At 42.3% G+C, this 15,715-nt stretch overlaps 2 protein-coding genes and 1 long non-coding RNA gene across 4 annotated transcripts; 2 read left to right on the top strand and 1 right to left on the bottom strand.

Annotated features, from left to right (window-relative positions):
* The first annotated feature begins 4,195 nt into the window (after positions 1 to 4,195).
* On the top strand, positions 4,196 to 10,232 carry LOC125750483 (serine/threonine-protein phosphatase 2A catalytic subunit alpha isoform). The gene is made up of 7 exons (XM_049028347.1): positions 4,196 to 4,589; positions 7,251 to 7,460; positions 7,987 to 8,160; positions 8,554 to 8,643; positions 8,734 to 8,895; positions 9,128 to 9,246; positions 9,428 to 10,232. Exons 1-7 carry the CDS (start codon positions 4,488 to 4,490, stop codon positions 9,498 to 9,500), a joined length of 930 nt encoding a protein of 309 aa, XP_048884304.1. The 5' UTR covers positions 4,196 to 4,487; the 3' UTR covers positions 9,501 to 10,232.
* LOC125750494 (uncharacterized) lies at positions 10,017 to 11,994 on the bottom strand. Its single transcript, XR_007400357.1, has 3 exons — positions 11,739 to 11,994; positions 11,302 to 11,420; positions 10,017 to 11,205 (listed from the first exon to the last, which is right to left on the bottom strand). It is a non-coding gene; the product is annotated as an uncharacterized LOC125750494 (long non-coding RNA).
* A 453-nt stretch (positions 11,995 to 12,447) lies between these two features.
* Positions 12,448 to 15,106, top strand: LOC125750491 (S-phase kinase-associated protein 1). Of its 2 annotated transcripts, none has more exons than XM_049028364.1 (6): positions 12,448 to 12,558; positions 13,030 to 13,126; positions 13,514 to 13,587; positions 13,896 to 14,039; positions 14,286 to 14,426; positions 14,533 to 15,106. In XM_049028364.1, exons 1-6 carry the CDS (start codon positions 12,484 to 12,486, stop codon positions 14,566 to 14,568), a joined length of 567 nt encoding a protein of 188 aa, XP_048884321.1. In that variant the 5' UTR covers positions 12,448 to 12,483; the 3' UTR covers positions 14,569 to 15,106. The 2 variants fall into 2 exon arrangements, with proteins under 2 accessions (XP_048884321.1, XP_048884322.1); XM_049028365.1 differs by having other exon boundaries at positions 12,476 to 12,604.
* The last annotated feature ends 609 nt before the right edge of the window (positions 15,107 to 15,715 follow it).

Genomic DNA, 15,715 nt, shown 5'->3' with positions numbered 1-15,715 from the left:
ATATAAATCCAAATGTTTGTGATGAGCGAACCTGACATATACATACAGTACAGTGAATTTAAAAATCTATACACAGTTTATTGAAATTGCTGGGTTTCGCGATGTAAATGTCAGGATCCATCCTGGCACTGTCCTATTTAGTCCGTTGTTGCGCTAAGTACCCTGTTTTTTGTGGGTGTCGCTGTTCATCCCGTCGTGCTCCCTGTGTTCCCCTAGGTCAGGGGTCGGCAAACCAGTTGGAATGTTTTTGAAAAAGGTCAAAACCACTGGAGCCACAGAATTTTATTGGAAACAGAAATTTATTCTAAACCATTGTGCAACATTTTTTATATGACACCAATAACAAAATGTAAACCGACAAATTATTTTTAGGGTTTCATAGACTTTACAAAGAAAATGGTATGTCCCTATTTTTTAAATATTGTTTACATTTTTTAAAATAGGTAAACGTCAATATTATATTATTATTGTTTTTTTCACCTGCAGTGCATAGGTCCCTTGTTAGACCCCCTTACCTGTGTGTTACGTACCTGCCCCTGCTCTTTTCCTCTGTCGGCTACTGCACATGTTGCTTTTGGATGCTCCCCACTGAGTACCCTGTTCTGTCTGTGTCCACTCAGGGTGTCATTGTGCTTAGTTGAAGTCTTTGTAAGATCTTGTGTTACTTACCTGCTTTTATTTAAACCCCTTGTGGTCTCTTCAGTTTCTAATTCTCCAAGGTGGAGATTTCAGGTCCAGAGAGTACAAATCCAGACCAAGATTTTGTTTCAACCAACCAGCTGAGTCCTCTGTGACTGTGACTCTTTATACTTAACTGGTTGGTCGAAACAAAATCTTGGTCTGGACTTGTACTCTCTGGACCTGAAAAAGCAGGGTGTGAACTGTGGTCAAGGGCATAGCCTCCAATCATCATCCATCAATGAGTCAGTTCTCCACACCAGCCTGTGTAGGGGAGCAGACGGAAATCTGCACCCATGATGTTGCAATTCGTACAGTAAGTCACATCCACAATGTCACCCCTCCATGGGACCGAACCAGGACTCCAGCTCAGATGGTGTCACCTAAAACCCTGCATTCTGTGATATAAGTGGATGATGCAGCATTTCTGATAAAATAATCATGCAGTCAACTACATAGTTCAAACAAGCTTATACGCTACAGCATAGACTGCGATGCATTATTCCAAACCAATTTCTAGTCACTGTCCAAAAACCCACACATATACCCCATTAAATATATAATGCTTACCAATTAGGTGAGTGTCTTGGTCAAGAAGTTTCACTGGGGACCCCTGACCTATTGTTTGCAGTGTGTGTATGAGGTCCCAGAATACAGAATACAGCACGATTCACCTGGAAGCGTGGCATGCATGCAGAAAAAGGAATGTCTGTCAGTTCCACTGTCACAGGAGCACAAGTACATGCACTGCAGCTTAGCATTGCCAGGACACACTACTTCCTTTGAGTTATTGTTTTTTTTAACTGATTTTAAAGGGACAGTTTATCACAAAACTGAAAAATAAGGTTTCCTCAGGCTTTGGAGCACCCTCTTGTGTCCGGCCTGTATAGCTGCATTTTCAACCTACAGCTTCAAGGTCTCAGGGCTGATGATTGTTCCAGACAAGCTGAAGCGCAGCCAGAGGGGTCGTTCAGAATTCGGCGTGTCTTTCTTAATAGCCCTTTTACAAACTCGCGCTGAAACCAGGGCTGCAGTTTTGGCACTGGATCTTACATCAGTGACATCAGGTTGGTCAAAGGGGCAGGGGCATCTTGCCGCTCAAGGCGATCTCTACAGCATTCTCTGTGACCTCATTCCCCTTTCGCTGCTTTGCTTCACTGGTCCTGGGACATGTGGCTGCCTTGAGGACTGGTAATCGTCGCCCCAGCTTTGGAGAAAACCATTAAATGCAGAAAGCATGGAAAATTAATACTCAACGTTATAGGATAAATTGGGTCTCGTTTAGTTAAAATCCAAATACAAAGGTATTCAGCTTGTTCTTCTAATGATCTTTTTAAAGTCTCAATTATACAACCTGTGCCTGTAAAGCTGAATCACTACAATGATTTCTAATGATACCTAACAACAATAATTGCAGATTTCCTGTGGCCCTCGGTGGAGCTCCTCGGTGATATAAGCCTCCCGCTGAGGGATCTTCTCTGGCCCTTGGTGGAGCTCCATGGTGATATAAGCCTCCTGCTGAAGGATCTCCTGTGATCCTCAGTGGAGCTCCATGGTGATATAAGCCTCTCGCTGAATGATCTCCTGTGGCCCTCAGTGGAACTCCTTGGTGAGATAAGCCTCCCACTGAAGGATCTCCTGTGGCCCTCAGTGGAACTCCTTGGTAAGATAAGCCTCCCGCTGAAGGATCTCCTGTGATCCTCTTTGGAGCTCCATGGTGATATAAGCCTCTCGCTGAAGGATCTCCTGTGGCCCTCAGTGGAACTCCTTGGTCATATTAGCCTCCCGCTGAAGGATCTCCTGTGGCCATCAGTGGAGCTCCATGGTGATATAAGCCTCTCGCTGAAGGATCTCCTGTGGCCCTCAGTGGAACTCCTTGGTGATATAAGCCTCCCACTGAAGGATTCTCTCATCAAGCACTTAAGCCAACACCTCAGCTAAAGTGGACAGTGACTATGAGCAGATACTCCAGACTGAGCAGACTATGACTTACATCATGAACCCTCATGCCATGGGTTTGCGTGAGTTTAATAATATTAGCATGGTTGCCAACTTTGGTCAGCTGGCTGGCGTGTGATTTTCAGTTTGAGGCAAGTCTGCAGACTCATTTACATGTGTGTTTATTACCTTGTAAGTAGTCTGCAGGCCGAGTTGCCAGGTCCGTGGTTTTTATGTTGAAAATACAGTTTCGGGGAAATACAAGGAGGTCGGAGTCATGGGTTTTGGAGCTGCTTTCATGTTTTATGGCAGAGGAACATAAGAAGAAAAAGAAATTAATTATTATGAATGCAAGTGGCTCCTAATACGTACTCTAACACTGAGTCACTGTCCACCAAAAGTCAGAGACAGACGCACACGGAAAGCAGGGTTGCCAAGCCTAACGCATCTGGCGCGAAACTCAACTTTCATACTCATCCATGAGCAATCTTACGGCAAATCTTTATTATTTCATTGTAAACCTAAATCCGGCTACATCAGAATCTGCAAACCCTACAGACTATTTGCAAGCTAGGTAATACAACCATTACATACATGTAAATATGTATTCACGTGTGTGCAGAGATGTATCAAATTGAAAATCCCACTCCAGCCTGCTGACCAAAGATGGCAACCCTGGGAAAAGAAAGTGCGTCCAGTTAATGTGATCATTATGCAAAATACTGGTTTATTTCTTTGAGATATAGTATAGGCCTGACGGGGATAGAGATATTGGGCTACTTTCAGCTTCCTTTAAGCAGACCTAGGGCTGGAGATTTTTGCTGGACCTGGCCACACTGTAGGATTTGCCTACTACCCCAACTCTTTTGATGTAGCTCATTTTAGGTTTATAATGGGAAAATATAGATTTGCCGCAAGATTTATTGTGTGAGCATTAGTCTCAAAGTCTGAGTGTCACACCAAGATGGATGAGAGTTGGCAACCCTGTATTAGAAAGGGAGATGTGTTCGTGTTCAATATCGAGTTACGCTAAATCTAAATGTCTACAAAATTTCTCTTTTTGTATGTTTGAAGGGGCGGCATGGTGGTGCAGTGATTAGCACTGTTGCCTCACGTCTCTGGGACCTGGGTTCGAGTCTCCGCCTGGGCCACATGTGTGTGGAGTTTGCATGTTCTCCCCATGTTGTCGTGGGGTTTCCTCCGGGTACTCCGGTTTCCCCCCCACAGTCCAAAAACATGCTGAGGCTAATTGGAGTTGCTAAATGGCCCATAGGTGTGTATGTGAGAGTGACTGGTGTGTGAGTGTGCCCTGCGATGGGCTGGCCCCCCATCCTGGGTTGTTCCCTGCCTCGTGCCCATTGCTTCCGGGATAGGCTCCGGACCCCCCGCGACCCAGTAGGATAAACGGTTTGGAAAATGGGTGGATGGATGTATGTTTGAATTTGCGTCCCTAAATCTGACAGAAATCATGCACTAAAAATAGCAGAGTCTGCGTGTCTGGAGTCCTGCGGGGTTACCTCCCGGCCAGGTGGTGGCAGCAGTTTAATGTTTGACAGCTTTCGGGGTTCTTCGGCGAAAAAGCGAGAAAGGGGGCCGGTGACGTTAGGCGGGGAAGCGGGTGGGAGCTGTTTTCCATTTTGGTGCTTTGATTTGCCACCTTTCACTGGTAATAATTCCTCCACGCCGGCGTCGCGTGCGGCTTTCGCGCGGATCGAGGCCACAGCAGCTCGTCGTCGTGCTTTGGTGTGGGAGAAAGGACAGGAAATAGAGTAGCTTGCATTCGTATCCTCGCCTCATTTTTCCTCCCGTTAACCTCCGTCTAAGGAGAGAGACCTGGCCTGTGTTCGCTAGCTTGTCGCCGAGAGCCAGCCATGGATGAGAAGGCGTTCACGAAGGAGCTGGATCAGTGGATCGAGCAGCTCAACGAGTGCAAACAGCTGTCGGAAAGTCAAGTCAAGACGCTTTGTGAGAAGGTAACGTGTCTGGCCGTGCTTCACCATCACTCCTTCCCGGTGTTCGTGCACCGCCCGCGGCACCTCCCTGGCTTCCTTCGCCGCCCATGTTCGGGGAAGATGGCGCTGTCTGCTTTCACTGTTAACCGAGTCCGGTGATCATGATGGGTAGCCGTCCACTGAGGGCGATCTGCAAAGGTCTCGCTGCTGAAATCGCCTCATTTGTCCATTTTGTCTTGCGGTTGCTCTCTAAGGGGCGTTTTTGAAATTGCCCCCCCGTAAGGAGGGCGCGCGCTGCGTCCTCGCGGTGACCCCCTGCCCCACATCGCTTATTAAACCGCATGTAAGCCTAATAAATGCATCTCCCTGATAATTACAACTATCACTGCAATTGCACAGACTTCCTTTTATGCGGTCAGATTTTCTCACTACAGTCTTACATTTAAATCTATGCCTTGTTGTCTAATAAGTCGATTGTGGCCGGCAGTCTAACTTGCAGGGTAACGTCGCAATTACTGCTTAACTGCAAACTCAATATTTTAAAAGTATTTCGCGTTTTAAAGCAGGATATCGCTAAAATGGCGGCGATAACTGTTAAACGAACAATTCCCCCTTAATATAGTGTTGTATGTCAATCTTATTCGGTAATTAACAGTTTTTTCATTTATTTATATGGTTTATTCACTTGCATGGCATTGTAACTATAGCGGATGATGCAATGCATTGGACACAGCAAGCCCATGGAAACGTAGCTAAGTAATACACACACATTAATGATATAAGCGATCATCTCCAGTCTCTCAGAGGTCCTGTGCAGGATTATGTGTTTTTTTCCGTTGTCTGTGAACTGAGTTGACTGGGTTATAAATGCAGCACCATTGAAACCATAAACATCAGCTGTACATGCATAATACAGTGGAGCGCCATAATACTGAAAATGAATTGTATAGGTATGTGCCCTTGGAGAAGTGTGGTTTATTTATCCGATTGTATTGATTTAAGGATTTTTGTTTACTGTATACGATTCCTGCATCTCAGGATGATCACCGTTAAATCAAAGGTTTAACAAGAATACGCCATTTAACAGACAACAATAATAATAATAATAATAATAATAATAATAATAATGTGCATGTATACATGTATAATATACACACGTGTGTATTGAATAGGACTGGATGGTATTGGTAAGGTCACAATGTGATATTTGAAATATTTGTATAAAATTTTATATTTATAAAGCCATAAATAAGTTCAAAATTTACCCAAAATGAACTATAGCCAGATAGAACCTACCTACCAGCAGAGTGTCGATTAAGCTGGTGGTGTTGCTGCAGGTTGTGCCAACTGACATAAAGCTGTGCTGAGATGTTTCTGGCTTTTGTGCAATATCTTCTCTTTGGAATCCAAAGTAGTTATTGTATTTCCATACAGCAGCGGAAGAATGTCATTTGGTGACCAGTTCTTGTTCGTTCTTCCCCATCTCGCTCATTTTTGTAAAATTTCACAAATGTACCACACAGGCTATCAGTGAGCCTGGCAGCAGTTTGATAATGACTAAGACTATCTCAGAGAGGGCAAATTATTTTTTTATATATAACTTTTTTTTTTTACATCCAGAGCCTGTATCACAAAGCAGGATTTCTTTAGCCGGATAACTTGTCAGATTTATTGTAACCTTGGCTAAATGTAAGTGAACAAAGAAAGTCCATTTAAACTGGGTACCTTTAATCTGACATATTAACCTGCCTAAGCATGAAATCCTGCTTTGTGATACAGGCCCAAACTAGACAGTCTTGAAACAGAACTACCATTAAATTGCAGAGCTTGTTATAAATTGTAGAATTTAGGTTGTTGCACATCTCGTACTGACTTCAGCCCCCGTGGAAACATTCAGAGAAGGCTTCATGCAATCACAAGTTTGGTGCAACTCCCCTTCAAAGTGATTTATGGAGCGCTGCTTCATCACAAACAGTGACATTGTGAAATAAAAAGCTCATTCTGAAAATTCATTCGGAAATATGTCAGTATGAAAGTATTGCAATTTGAGCATTATGACATTCTGTATAATAGATCTGCAGCATATTCTTGAGAAGACGCAATATGCAGTTTCATGGTGTTAGTGAAGCTTGCAGATGCAAAAGAAAAATTGCTGTTGGAAATGGAAGTAGAGAGTATTGATGGTGTGTGTTTGTCTTGGGGTTGATACTCTGTGATGCCTGTTATGGTATGGGTGGGCGGTACACCGGTGTCAGTCATTGCCGGTGTCAGTCATTGCCGGTGTCAGTCATTGCCGGTGTCAGTCATTGCCGGTGTCAGTCATTGCCGGTGTCAGTCATTGCCGGTGTCAGTCATTGCCGGTGTAATTGTGTACCACGATATGGATTTGCACTATACCGTTAACACCGCAAGAAATGAACACCTCAGGTGTTGCACAATATGATTGCCTTGCCTTGCCTTTGCCATGGTGACAGGCTTTATTGGTGTATAATATCAAATTCTGATTGACTGTAATTGGATAAATTTGAAACTCCTTTTTTTATTGATTTTATTTTTTTATTGATTTTATTTTATTATTGATTTTATTTTATTATTTCAGTTATTGTTAGTTTGTAATTACTCCCCATTCTGTGTCCTTTGTAAATTTAAGTTGTGTGCATTAAATTGTCATTTTTCTTTCAGGCTAAAGAAATCCTAACGAAGGAGTCCAATGTGCAGGAGGTGAGGTGTCCTGTCACAGTGTGTGGGGACGTCCATGGCCAATTCCATGACCTAATGGAGCTCTTCAAAATTGGAGGGAAATCACCAGACACAAACTACCTTTTTATGGGTGATTATGTTGACAGAGGGTACTACTCCGTGGAAACGGTCACACTGCTTGTCACCCTAAAGGTATGGTAAAGCCACCCTGAGATTCACTCTGACCCCTTATATGTATAGCAGAAGTACTGTAACATGGTAACGAGAAACTGATAATCGAATAATATACAGAATTGGCAACAGTGATACTGGAGACAAATCCTTTTTAAATGAGTAGAGTAGCATTTTCAGGAGATGGTTACTATCTTTGCCGGTCACTTGGGTACTCTGAGTCCTAAGTTTATTCAGAATGATGTTTGTTTTTTTTTTTTTTTTTGTGCGAAATGGCCTTAAGGCTTGTGTGTATAGAAAAATGAAGGCGTTAGTTAAAATAACTAACAGTTTTTCCGTGTCAAAGCATGCTTTGAATTGGTCCTTTTAGGGTGCATTTGAAGGGTAATAACTGTCGCCGCACGCCTCTCGTGCTTTGGGGGCCACTTTGCAGGGCCGTTCGTTTTATCACCAAAGTTACCGGCTTAATTCCTGTTAGTAGCTTTAATAAATTTGCCATTTCATTATTTTTATAATTTCATCTAAAAATCGCACCCTGCCCTTTCAGGTTAGATACCGTGAACGTATTACGATTCTTCGAGGGAACCACGAAAGCAGACAAATCACACAAGTATATGGCTTTTACGATGAGTGTTTAAGGAAATACGGAAATGCGAATGTGTGGAAGTACTTCACGGACCTCTTCGATTACCTTCCCCTCACTGCTCTGGTAGACGGTCAGGTAAGAATGTGTGTCTTCCTTTTAACTATTTTCATGTGCAAGTATCCATTGACTTACACCTGTTTCCTCCTGGAAGTGAGGACATAATCTGGACCATAATCTCGATCCTTACAGGGGCACGGTCATATATACTGAACAACATAAGAACTTAAATCTGCACAATATGGTAACAGTTGTCGAGGCAGCATATTTGGTTTGTTTTGGTTCTTGGTGCATGCCATGCACATGGTAAAACACATCCACTAATGTCTGCTTTGTGTGTCTCGTGTGTGAATTTCATTGAGGGATGTAAGTATGAGTGGACGTTACTCAATAGAACGTTACTCGACAATGGAAGTCTGCCCTTAACAGGACTTCTGTCTAAATGGTGCGTGATCCATTCTTATTTGTTAGATTTTCTGCCTTCATGGAGGACTGTCACCATCCATAGACACGCTAGACCACATCCGAGCGCTGGATCGCTTGCAGGAAGTCCCACATGAGGTATGGCGCCCCCCAGCCTTAGAGCTGTGTGCCGCATTGCCACCATTGCACATGCAGGCCTTTCGACTGGTTTAAATATCGCTGCTTTAGGGACCCATGTGTGACCTGCTGTGGTCTGACCCGGACGATCGCGGAGGTTGGGGTATCTCCCCAAGGGGTGCTGGCTACACCTTTGGGCAGGACATCTCTGAGACTTTCAACCACGCCAACGGCCTTACCTTGGTGTCAAGGGCTCACCAGTTGGTGATGGAGGTGAGTTGCGTGCACTCAGGCCGTCTTCTGTTTCGAAACATTGTTACCTTTGATATGTGGCTGCAGCTGACCGCAAATTTGATTTTTAAAATGTGCCTCTAAGCGGCTAAAAACCCGTAGAAGCGGAAGGTGTTTTTCTGCAGGTCCTGGAAGATTGAAAATGTTATTCCTTGATGTGCATGTTTACAGGCTGTTGTGTTTTTAAACAGCTTATCTGCTTATTTTTTTACAGGGATACAACTGGTGTCACGACCGCAATGTTGTAACAATATTTAGTGCACCAAATTACTGTTATCGCTGTGGCAACCAGGCAGCTATTATGGAACTTGACGACACTCTTAAATACTCTTTGTAAGTATTTTTCAAGTTTTTAATACTGCTTATTGTATACAAGCAACCGCTTTAATTATTGTAATGTTTAACACTTCCAGCTACTGTTTCAAATTATGAATTGGAGTCTTGATGTTCTGTCTTTAAGCACTGATTATGCTTCTGTTCTCTGTGTGCGTGTGTCCGTGCGTCCCCTGCACAGCCTGCAGTTCGACCCGGCCCCCCGCAGAGGAGAGCCCCATGTGACACGCCGCACTCCAGACTACTTCCTGTAAATGGGCCGTCCATCTTCGTGCCTCTCCAGCACTGCTACAAGTATTAGTCATGGTATGAGAAGACTGCAGAAGGGCAACAGTTATAAAAGCAATTTAAGTAATCTGGAGTCACCTACATTTTGGACCAAAAGGTGTGCCATATTCAGAATGTGAGGCAAAAGTCTCTGTCCAGCATTTAGACCTTGAAAGATACGCACTGTTTTTGTGCATGCTCCACCCCAGACCAGATCTCTTATGTCACGTTCATGCTAGCTCTCTTAATTTGTATTCTTAGTCATTCTTGAAACTGAAAACATGACCTTGTAATTAGATCTGACTCCTATAGTTAAAGCTTGGCTGCGCACTGGGCTTGACTGCAGGGAGCAGAAAGATCAGCAGTGAGTATGCTTTTCCTGCTGGGATACTGGTGTACAAAGGCCTGTTCTGTGTGAAGTCCCTCTCGGGGATTACTAAGTAGAATTTGTTTGTCTGCACTTTGCACATTCATTTTTATCACGTTTCACAGTTTTACTGAACCCCCCCCCCCCCCCCCCTTTTTGTTACTCATGTAGAAATTATATGCAGCTATTTCCATCATCTGTGAATGACATTCTTGAAGGCGCCCAATTCCAATTTGTAGAGTAGATGGGAAAACGAGTTTCATTGTGGGAAATGGTAATCCTAACACTTATGGGCTGTTGTGTGTATTGAAGGCTCTGTGAATATAATAAAAGTTGAGGTTGCTCCTTCAAACCGTAGTGTGATTTGATTTTATAATTTATATTTGTATATGAATTGTTCCTGGTGCCCTCTAGATAGCCAACCCAGCCCTGACTGGTAACATCTGCATGCTCTTTCCTGACTCCACCCCTAGTTGAACGATCTTAAAAATGCACCTATGCATGCAAGGCATTTAAACCCCTGAGACTACTTCAAACGTACTTCCAAGCAGTCGTGACCGAGCTAAATGGATAACGATATTCACTGCCTGTTTTATTTGCAAAGACTTGCATCTGCACTGTGTTGTTGAAAATAAGAGGTTACGCGACATTCACACACTGATGGACGCGGGCTGTTTGGAGGGCAGCGGAAAAATAAATGACGAAGGCATCCCTCTGCTGGTGTGAGGAGAATGGTACGGTATGTGTGGTGAAGTAGTGTTTAACTCCATTAAGAATTTCATTTGCTGACAAAGTATAACTACACTTCTGTTACAAAGTCACACAGGGAGCTATAAACTTGAATGCTTAATTAAAATCTCAAGTATTTACACACACACAGGGGAGAATTACCATTTGGAACAGTCATTTCACAAAAGCACATGCGCACACACAAATGTATTTGGGAGGTTAGTGGGGAAAGGAGATGAGGGGTAGTATATTGAGGGCCATGCCTTGAAGTGTCAGTGACCCCCCCCTGTGAACATTCGGGGTGTCCCCCTCTTGACGGCAGCAGAAGAGCAGATAGTCTTATTTCCTCACAAACATTTTCTTCCTCTGCATCATTAAATTGGCATACATGCCTGACATATATGACACGAGTGTTGCCCTGACTTTTCAATGACTTTACACAGTAAGGCAGTGACAACCTGAGAGGACTGACCAAGTTGGGGTGTCATCATTCCGCATGAACCCCCAGTGCAGCTGCTCCTCCAGGATTTGGGCTTGGCAGTCCTCTGTAGCAGATTGGTCAGCATCATTAACCTTTGCCAATCAATGTCTTTTCTCTAAAGTGAAGCAAATACAAACACAATCATGCTGAACATGGGTATGGCAATCTCCAGGCACAAAATAAATTGAAAATCTACACTACATGAGACCACCTGAGGGCCACCTGCTATGTTTTTTTTCTCTCCATTGCAGGGGCACTTGGAAGGGCACCCTAGAGCAGTGTTTTCCCAACTCAGTCATCTGGGAAACCCAGACAGTCCACGTTCATGCTCTAAGGGAGATGGGAGGGAGCAAAAAAATGTGGGCTGTCTGGCAAGGCACAAGGAGGGAGCAATAACGGGGGACTGGGGGTGCATTTCCTAAAAGCACGCTAGCAATTTAGATAGTTGGAGCCATACAACTGAACCATGCAATTAACTTGCCAACGCACAAAATGGCATGTAATGTTCATTACATTTAGTAACATATTACTATGTTTTCATGTTACCGCGATTAACTTTTAAAAAATCTTTCTTAATAATTAAAAGAAAATCTGTGACAGATATATTAGCAACGCTAACAATGATTAGAATCGGAGTTGCCAACTCACGCATCTGGCGTCTCGCTCAGGCGAGCAATCATACGGTAAATCCATATCCCATTATAAACATAAAATCAGCTACGTCCAAAGCGTTTGGGGTGGTTTGCAAACCCTACAGACTACAAGGCGATACAATTCCTAAATAAATGGTAATGGGTGTGTCGAAGTAAAAATCTCATACGGCCCAGCTGACCCAATTTGACAAGCTTGCTTATAATCATGGACAGGTCTAACCCCCCCGCCGGAAAATGTTTCTAAATTAGCATTTTCGTATTTGTCCGTATTATATATATATATATATATATATATATATATATATATATATATATATATATATATATATATATATATATAAAAATCGGACAGTCGCCTCAGAATCGCCCAGGTTATAATAATTATAGGCCAACAGCGACACCATCTATCCCCCTTGACGTAATTCAGACTTGGATGAAAAAGATTGTGGCACGACGCGTAGTGTATTTCGTTTAACAAAAGATAATTAAGTACATTTCTCCTTTAAACGATCAGATTCTGTAAGGAACTTCGGTATCAGTTCAATCGATGAGAGCAGCAACCAAACAGGCGAAACACCTATGGCTGCCCTTAAATGTGCCTGATTAATAAAATGTAAATGTATTATACTTTATTGTTCATATGTGATTAAATATATGCTACTGCATTTTTTCAAAAAATACACAGACTAAAATCACGTGTAAATCAATAATAAAAGTGTAGGCATTACTAAGCCTTCTATATGAGGCTCACTAACAAAAACGCAGTCGGCCGTACGTCACCTGACAACACGACGGACTGTCGGCAAGGCCGAACGGTGTGTGCTTTGGCTTCATTTTTGGGTTGAAATCCTTTCAATAGGAGTAAGTTTTCCCACCTTATCCATGTTTTCGTTGGCAATCATATGTAATGTAAATATTCTGCAGTCTGAGGAAGAGACGGTATTGTTTCGTCAGATGTAAAGTGAGGTATTGGCCTTGTTTTCGTGCAGCGCATCGCGAATCGCTAACCTGTCTTAGGTAAAATCGTCTTCGGTTCTGTTTCTAAATGGCTGTTCTGAACATTGTAGTTCTTCAGGAAATCGCTTTTGAAAAGCATTTTTTAAGGAAGTAAACTGTTTAATTGATTTATCGTGATGGCTGTAACCTTACATCATGTATGATTTCGGGAAGTATATTAACAATTTAAAAAGTGATGGTAGCTAACAAACTTGATAGAAAACCATCTGCACTGTAATAGCTGGTATCGCTTGTGTTTGATTTCGGGGTTTTTTCCCTGTTTATAATAGATGCCTACTATTAAATTGCAAAGTTCGGATGGGGAGATATTTGAAGTGGACGTTGAAATTGCGAAACAGTCTGTGACTATAAAAACTATGTTGGAAGGTGAGTGAAACTCTTGGTAACTTCGAAAACAAGACCTTATTGCAATCACCTTTTCATATGCAATTCATGAATTTCATAGCAAACGATAAAAGTTTTGTAACATATTTTGAACCTTATTAGCATGCAGTTGATAGGATTTGATAATTATTGGCTACAATTTACATTATATCTGTAGGCTTGAACACTTAATGCTACAATATTCCTGAACCATTGAAGAATGAGAATTTTCAAAACTCTATTATCCTTGACATGATCTGCAAGGTTGAATTGGTGTATATTTTTGGTCAAAATTTGAGGAGGTGTCTATCATAAGGTCTCCATTACTGATGAAATGGTATTTCTTTCAGGTAGCTATCGGTAATGTGATATTTTTGTATTTTACTGTAGATTTAGGGATGGATGATGAAGGAGATGATGACCCTGTTCCACTTCCTAATGTAAATGCAGCCATCCTTAAAAAGGTACACACAATATGTATGGTTTATGAGATCAGAGGCAGTTCAACTAATCATCCTGTGTATCTGGTGCTCTCTCTAGGGCAGCGTTTCCCAATTCTGTCCATGGGGACCCACAGAAGGTCTCATGTTTTTGCTCCCTACCAAAAACGTGGACAGTCTGCAGGTCTCTGTGGACCGGATTTGGAAACGCTGCTCTAGGGTGTACATACAAACAGTATTTGTCTTCGATCAAGTGCCTAACGGCAGATAAGACCTTTCACCATTGTTTCACCTTGCTGTTTCTGATGCCTTATTTTTTTGGTTTGATTAAGGTTATCCAGTGGTGCACTCACCACAAAGATGACCCCCCTCCTCCTGAAGATGATGAGAACAAAGAGAAGAGAACTGATGATATCCCTGTGTGGGACCAGGAGTTCCTCAAAGTTGACCAGGGAACACTTTTTGAACTTATTTTGGTAGGTGTGTCACTAAATGCTTCTGTGTTGATGTCACTGATCTGGTGGCATTATGGTGGCATTGCTTGTTTTCACTGTGTTTTGCAGTCTCAGCTTTACGTCACGCATACTGGGCAGTGGGACAAACCTCGATCACCTGATTCTGAAACATTTTAAATGCGGGCTGCTGCTGTTGTCATTTCCAGTTGAGTTGCTATAACATTTATGTCCTTTTTTTTTTTTTCTTTTTCCCTTAACTCTTTTTAGGCAGCAAACTATTTGGACATTAAGGGATTACTAGATGTGACATGCAAGACTGTTGCAAATATGATCAAGGGTAAAACTCCTGAGGAAATAAGGAAGACATTCAACATTAAAAATGATTTCACCGAAGAAGAAGAAGCACAGGTATCCTTTTTCTTTTTGCGCTTTCCTCATTTTTTAGAAGGAAACCGTAAGAGCGTCAGTGTTGTCGAATGATGCATTTCACCATCTTCTCTTGTGCTTGTTTCAGGTTCGCAAAGAGAACCAGTGGTGTGAAGAGAAATGAGCTGTGAGGCTTTGCTGCAAGTGTTGCTTCACATCTTGGCTGCACTACTCTGATACACCTTGGTGTTCCTGAAGAAAACCAGAGTGGTATCTCTCGTTTACTCAACGCATGGTTACCCATTTGCTTGTATGACCTAATTTAAAATGCTAGTTTCAGTGCTGTCGTGGAAGGATTAAAGAAATGTGCTTATCTGTAGTCGTGAAGTGGGCTCAGTCTCTGTTGTAACCCCTCAACTGGTTTAAATTTTTTTTTAAACTGATTTTTTAAAAATAAACTGCTTTGTTTGGTTAACTGCAGAATGTACGACTGAAGGACCATGCATATTTTTATTAATGGCAGAAGCTGCCTTTCAGTGTAGTACGTGTGTGGCACCCCAACAGACTCCAGGTGTGCAATGCAGACACCTACCATCTTTGCTTGCCGTTTTGGTTCATTTTACATACAGACATTTTATTGGTCGTGCTTAAGTCCTGCAGTTACGTTTTTGGGTTGACATCCATGACCTGGAAGAAGAATTAATAAATAAGTTTTAAAACTCCTGAGAGTACGGGTGTTGTTTAAGTGTGAGAAAAGTTCCTTTGCCTGAATGGAGAGTTTCTAGGATTATGTCAGACATTTTAACTGCAGTTAGAGCTGTTTTTTTTTTTTTCTTTTTTTTCGGGCTGCTTTATTGCATTTATAATGTCATTTATATCCTGACAACTTCCATTTAATTCATTTTCAGGTTTTTCTTTTGTCCCTTTTCATCTATCCATAGAGCCAGGATGTGTGTCATGCCGTCTGTGTCAGTGTGCTGGACGCTGTGTGTTTGTTTGTGAGTGTTTCAGAGGCACCTGATTGCTCCACTAACATGCTGAGATTTTAGTATAGTTTCCTTTTAGGTTTGGACCCTCTGCTAAGGGATGTGCACAGGGTTACATAAGGCAGGGCACTGATATGGGAGTCCTCTGCTTTCATTCTGCAGTCCTAATAATCCCCATAAGCTTATTTGCTTTTGATTAACCTTTTTCTGTGAATAACATTCTCTTTGCACCCTTGCATTGTACATTAAATTTTTGTCATGATTAAATGTAGCAGAGCTTTTTTTTTAACCATATAATCTTAGGGGTTTTCTGTAAATGTGTGATAATATGCGACAGACGTTCCC

Source organism: Brienomyrus brachyistius, chromosome 10, assembly GCF_023856365.1.
Source record: "Brienomyrus brachyistius isolate T26 chromosome 10, BBRACH_0.4, whole genome shotgun sequence".
Classification (NCBI taxonomy): Eukaryota; Metazoa; Chordata; class Actinopteri; order Osteoglossiformes; family Mormyridae; genus Brienomyrus; species Brienomyrus brachyistius.
This window is presented reverse-complemented; position numbering and strand designations above follow the sequence as displayed.

Coding starts and splice junctions, on each gene's coding strand:
- LOC125750483 (XM_049028347.1), top strand. CDS start 4,488: ATGGATGAGAAGGCGTTCACGAAGGAGCTGGATCAGTGGATCGAGCAG. Junction 7,461..7,986: donor CACTGCTTGTCACCCTAAAG/GTATGGTAAAGC, acceptor CTGCCCTTTCAG/GTTAGATACCGTGAACGTAT. Junction 9,247..9,427: donor GACACTCTTAAATACTCTTT/GTAAGTATTTTT, acceptor TCCCCTGCACAG/CCTGCAGTTCGACCCGGCCC.
- LOC125750491 (XM_049028364.1), top strand. CDS start 12,484: ATGAGGCTCACTAACAAAAACGCAGTCGGCCGTACGTCACCTGACAAC. Junction 13,127..13,513: donor TATAAAAACTATGTTGGAAG/GTGAGTGAAACT, acceptor ATTTTACTGTAG/ATTTAGGGATGGATGATGAA. Junction 13,588..13,895: donor ATGCAGCCATCCTTAAAAAG/GTACACACAATA, acceptor GGTTTGATTAAG/GTTATCCAGTGGTGCACTCA.